The sequence below is a fragment of the Priapulus caudatus genome, unplaced genomic scaffold (assembly GCF_000485595.1).
Source record: "Priapulus caudatus unplaced genomic scaffold, Priapulus_caudatus-5.0.1 Scaffold82, whole genome shotgun sequence".
Taxonomy (NCBI): domain Eukaryota; kingdom Metazoa; phylum Priapulida; class Priapulimorpha; order Priapulimorphida; family Priapulidae; genus Priapulus; species Priapulus caudatus.
In genome coordinates, this window is record NW_014577143.1 from 149,365 (window position 1) to 157,738 (window position 8,374).

General features: G+C 41.5%; 1 protein-coding gene across 2 annotated transcripts in view; it reads left to right on the forward strand.

Annotated features, from left to right (window-relative positions):
- LOC106804660 (HEAT repeat-containing protein 1-like) overlaps window positions 1–8,374 on the forward strand; it is a 19,204-nt gene that overhangs the window by 1,827 nt on the left and 9,003 nt on the right. Inside the window, exons 1-8 of one of the 2 annotated variants that reach the window (XM_014805934.1) lie at window positions 970–1,034; window positions 1,648–1,840; window positions 2,051–2,267; window positions 2,765–2,906; window positions 3,376–3,477; window positions 3,756–4,013; window positions 4,734–4,819; window positions 5,224–5,404. In XM_014805934.1, the coding sequence (XP_014661420.1) occupies window positions 1,687–1,840; window positions 2,051–2,267; window positions 2,765–2,906; window positions 3,376–3,477; window positions 3,756–4,013; window positions 4,734–4,819; window positions 5,224–5,404 (1,140 nt within the window). In that variant the 5' untranslated portion in view covers window positions 970–1,034; window positions 1,648–1,686. Of the gene's footprint in view, window positions 1–969; window positions 1,035–1,647; window positions 1,841–2,050; window positions 2,268–2,764; window positions 2,907–3,375; window positions 3,478–3,755; window positions 4,014–4,733; window positions 4,820–5,223; window positions 5,405–8,374 lie in introns of those variants that run through there. The other variant, XM_014805933.1, reaches the window with a different exon arrangement.

Below are 8,374 nucleotides of genomic sequence, written 5' to 3' on the forward strand. Positions count from 1 at the left end.
TGTGTGATTGGCATGCAGTGTATTAATCATTATCGGTGTATGGAGAGTAGCAGTAGTAGGTATGTAGTGAGCAAAATTAATTGTTATATAGTTATCAGCTTACGGTAAGTGTATCTACATCTAGTATATGGTTACTTCGATCTGTCACTCTTGACAATTACTCAACGGTCCATAGTAAATAACTAACGGATCCTAAACGTGTGTAGTACTAGGTGTTGGGCAGATCAGGCTGAGATCTAGTCTGCAAATGCAGACGTTATAACTCCGCTTTGCTAATCTGAGGGTGCGGGTTTATCGTCTGCAGTCACCCTTGTAAAAATTTTTGCAATTTTTGTTGTGGGCATTGGATAGGTGAATCGAGTAGCACTGAGGGCGTGACGGGGGTATATTCGACCCAAAATATCAAATACAGACCTTCTGTTTGTCAATATCGCTTTCCGAAGACTTTATCTCCGTTTCAGAACTTTGTTTTCATGCAATAATTCATCCTAGTAAGAGTAACTTCGATATTTTTGGCCATATATTCATTTTGATCGGCCAATGAAATTTGCTTCCGGTAGTTTCGGGTTCACTCGGAAATAATTAAGATTAACCGGACCATAGATGACACGGACTATATTTGAACATCGGGAATGGCCGAAGTAACCGGAAGTGATTTTCATTGGTTGACAAATGTGAATGAAGACAGACCATTTTGGTATGATGTTTATATTTACCATTAGGTTAACAACTTGATATATTCTTATGTTGTGGCTGCTACCAGGACATCATAGCGTGCATGCACGTAGATAAATGATTCAAGTTCAGATTAAAATAAGTTCTACGCAATAGGATTGTATATATCGGGCGCATATATTACTTATAAGTGCCACCTCCAAACTGGAGGTGTCTTTCCGTGATTGAGATAGACACGGCTGCAGACCCCATTACTGGGGTCTGCGTTGGCTCGGACTAGCGGAGATCATGATCGAACGATTCAATCACACCGATCTATTAATCCTGTGCCACGTGCATTTGATTGGGTGGATTATTAGGTACACCAATGCAATGTAACCCAACACAAAAGTAGACTCTACTTTACTCCTGTGGTGGGTTATGTTATTGGATTTAGCGTATCATATGATTCAGATGATCACACAAATCTATTATTCTTGCATATTCATTTGGGCAGATCACTGATTTTTTCACTGGGTTAAAATGGAACAACTACTGGATATTGGGAATGGACTGTGAGATCAAACATCTTGGATTGATTGTGTAACTCTACTTAACCCTATAAATGTTGGGTATCCATGTCTGCACACAGTTGGGAGAGGGTCTTAATTTATTTATGCATAGATCTACTTAATTATCTCAATATAATAGTGGTTAAATATGTGAACCTAATGTTTTCCATAAAGTTTGAGGACAATATTGAACATAGAAATTCAATGTCATATTATTTCTTTTGAAAGTGGAGATTCGATAGCATTAATGATATTCAATGTTCCTACGAAACAGCTTTATATCATACCGTGTGTTACTTTTGTTTCTGCTCTTATTGCTAGTTAGGTTCAAATTTTTGACCCAATTAATGCTGCGATTTTATATAGACATACATCGAGATAGTACAAAATCATTTACCAGTTTTTTTACTTCTGTTTGTAGGTCGGTATCACTACGTAAGGGTGGGATTGCCCCAGCAGTATGACGTCATTGGCTACACAGCTGAAGCGGTTGGCTGTTAAGCCTCAAGCTCAGGTACAAGCAGATCACCTTAGAAGTGATAAACAAAGGGCTTCATTGCTGTTTGATCTGAAAGAAGCAGCAAATCTAGACAGAGACACTGTTTACTCACTTGGTAAGTTATTCTTACTTTATGAATTATTCAATTGATTAAGTCATTTTTACTCTATTCATAATTGTATTATATTACACCATGTACATCGTGTATCAGTAAGCACTGACTAGATAGAAAAGTATTGCAAGCAGTTGTTCTCTAACTGTGCAGATTGTATTGTAGTGATGCACAGTTATTGTCATGTTCAATAATTTCCTTTGTACCTTTCAGGGTGTATTGGTCTTGAGGAGCTGGCATTGATCGATCCATCGTTCCTGAAGTTCGAGAGGAGTATTTTCCACTCGTCGTCTAAGACTCTGGAGAGAAGCATTCAAGCGAAGGATGTCAACCACGAGCTGAATCGCAATATAGCCAACTTTCTCGTCCGTCTGTCCCCGTACTTTCTGCTGAAGCCGGCACACAAATGCCTGGAGTGGCTGATTCACAGGTGCGTGAGTCAGAATGTGGCTTGTTGCATGGTGCAGTGTTGCGGAGTAGAAGAGTGATTAGGAGAAATGTGCTAAATCATATTATGCAGCGTGGTATGTTATGGTGTGGTGTGGCAAGGGGAGTTGTATGGCATAGCATTTCCTGTGTGCTGTAAACTGTACACTGATCTTCTGAGGTGTGTCGTATTGTAGTGTTGTCGTAGTGTAGTGTTGTGTCGCACAGACGAAAGGTGTGAAGGGATGTTCTACCACATTATGTGGTATTGTATGTTCTAGTGTCTTGGAGCAAAGGGGAGTTTTGTGGTATAGTGTCTAGTGACCTCGTATCATACTGTGTAGTGGCGAGGCATGGTCTAGATGCCAAGTGAGCACTGAGATATGGACGCGATATGTGAAAGAGATAGTTAAGCATGAATTTATTATGCTTGCGGTCCAGTGTTAGTTGCACCCGTATAGTCACTGTAATCTCACCTGCTAACGATCTGCGTCGTTTCAGGTTCCACATTCACGTGTACAACGTCGACGACTTGATGCGATGCGTCTTGCCCTACCACGACGCGAACATGTTTGTGAAGGTCGTCCAGCTTTTAAAGTTGGACACGCCACGCAACAGATGGGCGTGGTTGGCACCATTGCAAGTAGGTGTAGTTGATTTGGTATCAAGCTGAATAGATGATTGCCAAGCTCTGCAGCAGTTGGACTTTCATAAAGGTTTAATGACGATCGAGTATTTGCAATCGCGTTTAGAAAATTAGTGATGGCTGATCCGACTAAAATGGTGTTTGCTGTTATTCATTGGCAAATCTTATTGAGTGTCCCATGACCGTTTTTCTGTAGGGATTTTGTCGTGCATACCCAATTCATTCAGAAGTTAGATGTGGAAGTAAAATTAAAGCGGTATACAGCTATACATATATGTTGTTTAAATATTAGCATCCCGTGAGTCTACTTAGATATCGATATAAAAAGATTTTTAATTACTTTGCTCATGGCTAGATCATGAATTTTTATTAACTAAAAACTTGTTTTCATTTGTGTACTTTGTATAAATGTGTTTAATGGTTAGTATTGTTGTATATAAGGTAAGCAATGCAAATTTGTTTACAGAAAGCAGGCGTACCACTGGATAAAAAATCATTGGTCAGATATTGCAGCAAGGACCTGGGATTCCTTTCCTTTGTTTGCGATATGGTCCCTACAGCACTGAAGGTATTCTAGATGAAAATATGTGATCTCTATAAGTGAAATATAGACTTTATTACACTGTATTTACAGTAAGTTAAGTAAATTACAGACTTTATTACAGTGTGTATGCCTCTTACCTGATCCATGTTGCACTTTGAGAAAAAAAAATTTGTCTCATTAGTCGTACACACATAATTTAATTACCATGAATGTTTTACGCATCTTATTGTCGCTTTTGTATCGAAAGGTTCTAATTACGCAAACATTGACTCGACGGTGGTTTATCGATCGATCTCTGGCAGGTCTACGGCTACAAGGCAACGACGACAAGTATGCGGGTGCTGTTTTCATTCTACGCGTCGACGATCGTCCAGACGCTCCACTCTCTCTCCAAAGTCAGTAACGAGCTTGTTGCGCAGCTCGTCCCGTTTCTCGTCAAGGGCCTCAGGTCGGGTCTGAAGGACTACACGGCCGCCACCTACCTCATCCTCAGCCAGCTGGCGAAGGTCGCGACCTTGGACCAGAAGGTCGTTCGAAATCTGCTGGCCGATGTTTGCAAGGTGGGTGACGGAGTTTACGGGAATGGCACGTGCTTACGGGAATGCGCGGGTACCCTTTATTTCTGTTATTCGTCGGTAAAACCTTGGTCAGTGTGTCACGACCGTATTTATGTAGGAATTTAAGCTTACATTCTCCATTGAATTAAAAGTTTTTGAGTTAAACGTGAAAGTAATATGTAAAATGTATGCTGTTGAAATATTTGCTGCTCCGGAGTCTCCTTAGATAAGGATAAGCTTCTCGGGAGCCTGATTAGATACGGATAAGTATAAAAAATATTTTAGCTTACTTAATTTGTTCATGGCTAGTTAATGAATATATGATGTATTGATTGGTAATAGCTGCTAAACTGATGAAGGTATATGAGTAGCTTTAGCACCTCAAGAACTGAGTATAAAGCGACAATGCTGTGATACGACATTAACGATTGAATGACTCGTAAATGGTAGCCTCTCACTGACACTTTCCCAGATAGATACACGTCTTGGTTTTGTTATGAGTAAATTGTATAGGCCAGTCGCTGTTCATTGCGGTGACTATGCTCAATGTCTATTTAAAACTGCTTAAAATGTCGATATATTCGAGTTTGGTGGGAGTTTATTAATGCTAGTGTCATTTTTCAGGGAATGATGGCAGAACAGATTAAAACAGATCAAAACTGCTTAAAATGTCGATATATTAGAGTTTAGTATGAGTTTATTAATGTCAATGCAATTTTTCAGGGAATGATGGCAAATCAGACGATGGAAGCGTTGGGCTGCATTGTTGTCATTTTTCAACTGCAGAAAATGAAGAAGATCCCTGACAGGTGAGAATTGCTACCTAGATTAACAATGTCAGATGTTTACTTGTAGCTACAAACAACAGAAGCACTACAGTGTGATATCAAGGCACGTGATGTGCATATGTACCATTTAACTTTTAGCTGTGAATTAGTACAGCAATCAGACATAAATGTAGACATTTTTGGTGCATTACCAAAGAAAAAAAGTGATGATACTATTGGAATTCTTCTTGCGGAGGGATTCCATAAATGTCACGTGCGCATTGGCTTCTAAAGTGATGTTCGTTGTAATTGTTGTAAAAGCAATGATGAGAGCTAATGAATAGAGATAATATAGAGATAATATAAATAGATATATACATGTTACAATGTATATATATAATAAAAGAGTAATAATATATAGATGGCTATTCGATGCCTCGCTGCAGGGTTGTGGAGAAGCTGGCTGAACAGCCACAGCTTGTCGCTGAACTGCAGCTGATGAGCGAGCAGTACGACATCGGCGAGTTCTTGAGCGCTCTCTGCTGTGATTTATTATCTGCTGCTCTGCCGTTGCTCGTGGCGCCGACATCAATGCCAAAGGAGGAAAGGAAACTAGGCTACAAGCAGGTGCGATGTTTTTAATATTTGATGATTCTCGTGTAGAGTTATCTATAATTGCCAGCATCCAGTATCCAGTGAAACTTGTTTTGTATTACTTGTGATATGATCCAGAAAATTCTCCAATTATAAAAAAAAGTTCGTCTATAGGTGGCAGCACTATATCAGTGACTGATTTATAGCCTTGGGGAGCAAAGTAATGTTGTTTTTGTCAATATTAATAATTCCTGATAACTGACGAAATACATTTCTGATATCAATTCATTTTATGTGGGGTATCACCTGCAAATCTAATAAAAAAAAAAGAATTTTCATGTATGAATGGACAAGTGTTTTCAGATTGAGATGTGGACACCCTCTTCACGTAACTCGTACGCCGGCGATGTCGACCCGATCGGCTCCAGGTGACCGCCTATCCGCACGATGCCGCTGATCTCGGGCAGGCCCAGCATGAGCCCGCCGCGCACAGGTATAGGGCGTTTGGCCGTGGTAGCGCGCGACTCATCGTCGGCTCGAAGTGTGTAGTCGCCGCACACATTTGGCTCATGGCTCTGCGAACGCGCCCACACCCACGTGGCATTCACCCGGCAGCAGACCCCGCCTGTGTAGGGGTGCGCGTAAGACCGCTGTGGCCAGCAGCCACGAGACATAGGAAGAATGCGGATCTGCAGAGAGGGGGGGAAGGGATTAAGACTGAGTGTGTAGTGGCCGTGATTCGCCGAGATCACAGAGACCAGTTTATATATACGTTCAGGATGATCAGGTTAAGCGGGTTGAGATAGCGGTGAAAAGTGAGAGTTGAAAATTGAAGATGGCGAATGAACGTGCTGCGAGAATTAATGAATCTAGAATTGAGCTGGTAATTGGCGGTAGGGTGGTTTCTCTCACTCCCCACTCTCTGCTCTCTCTTCTCTCTGTGTCTGCTCTGTCTTTCTTTCTTCTCATCCATCTCCTCCTCCATCTCCCATCTTCATCTTCTTCTTTTCTGGCCCTTCCTCTCTTTCTCTCTCGTACATCTGTCTCTCCGCTCTCGTTCTGTCTCTCGCCCCTCCATCTTTACAGTTGTTCTCATCTTTGTCTCGCTCTCGCTCTCTCTCTTTACCTCTTGCCTCTCCCTCTCCTCTCCTACTTTCTCACGTCTCTTTCTCCCTCTCTTCTTCTCTCCTTCTATCTTCTGCACTCCCTCGCCTCCCCCCTCATCTTGCTGTAATCTCACTATTTCTAGTTATCTTGTTCCGCAGGGCAACCATACTTTCTTTAACATTGTCCCCACTAAATATATAGTTAATCTTTATCGCCTCCTATGACTATGATGCTATCTATTGACTTTTTGAAAACCCCCATGCGTTTTGGTCACTGAGAATTATCGTTAATAATTTATTTGGCCTCTATACCGCTTATTCTTGTATTTTTTTTTTCGTTGTTTCCTTTGAATACGACCAAAAATAAAAGTGACAGCACCATTTGTCATTCATTCGGAAACGACTTCATCCTATTCAATGCGACGATCCTGTCCTTGCGCACCCCTTCCTGCGCGCGGATTGGGCTGTTCTTGCGCGGATTCACAAGCGAAGGGATCTTCGACTCGCCGGAAATGTATCCGATAACTTCGTAGAATCACCGGCTAGTATATATATAATAGATATATATGTGTGTTGTGTGTGTGTGTGTGTGTATTAACTAACATGTGTGCGTGTGTGTGTGGGCGTGCGTGACCCGCTTGGGTCGTGGGTCGGCGACACGCCTCCTGCAAAAAACCCTAGTAGTTTTGTTGTGTATTTAGCACGGGAAATTCGATGATCGCATGGTGATGCGTCCGGGTGATTCGTGCCCGAGGGGTCGGCGGGAATGCTGGGCAGCTCTCGATTGCGCGCGCATGGAAGCTGCGCGCATCGGCGTTTCGGAATTCCACCAATCACGCAATTAAAATCAGGCCATTTCATGCGTTTTCTTTCCTACGCAGTCGTTTTTTTTTCTCGCTGGTCAATACGCGCGCGCCTACGCACGTTGAAGTCGCACACAGGCACTTGAGACAGAGTCGAGTAAAAACTGAAATAATATGAACGCACATTCATAAAATACTAGGCTACCGTACCTCTCAATTACAGTTCCCACTGTGTGTCACTGTATATCAACTTTCTTCATAAAAACTAACGCCTAACGCTCCGGCACTCGCCGCTGCGAGTGTGCTGTGTCACCATTATAATGATAATAATATATAATAATATAAAGTTATATCTTTTATATATCGTTATATATTATTATTATTATAATGGCTACACAGCACACTCACAGCGGCGATTGCGGGAGCATTCGGCGTTAGTTTTTATGAAGGAAAGTTGATATACAGTGACAACAACAGTGGAAACTGTAATTGAGAGGTACGGTAGTATTTGTGGATGTGCGTTCATATTATTTTCAGTTTTTACTGACTCTGTCCAAAGTGCCTGTTGGAGTCGAACTTAGCCCAGGAATAGTAAGCTGTGGAGAGTATTGTACTGTGAGAGTACGCCTGCAAGCTATTAGTTAGCGAGGGTAGTCCGTGAAAAAAATGCTTACTGCTGCTTGATCCGTAGAGAGACTGACAATTGAATGCGTGACCGCTTAGATAGATACAATCTATACATACAGCATATACATATTAACATACATATAACGCTCTCACATGAGGAGAACTGAAGGTCGCTATATCGGAGTTGTAGACGTGTAGGGAAAACTGGTACCAGCGTTTAAAGTTATGGATTTATTCCAGTAGTTACCTACGCCGGCGGGGGTTGGCAGGAAGTTATGTTTTCACGCGGGGTGTGTTTGTTGGTTTGTGGGGTTGTGGCGTTTGTTTGTTAGTGTACAGCTTAATTAAAAAGTTATCGGACGGATTGTCATAAAATTTTCAGGAGAGGTCAGAAATGGGCTAACTTCGAATTGATTAGATTTTGGTGGTGATCCGGATCCAATTAATTAATTAATTAATTAAAATTT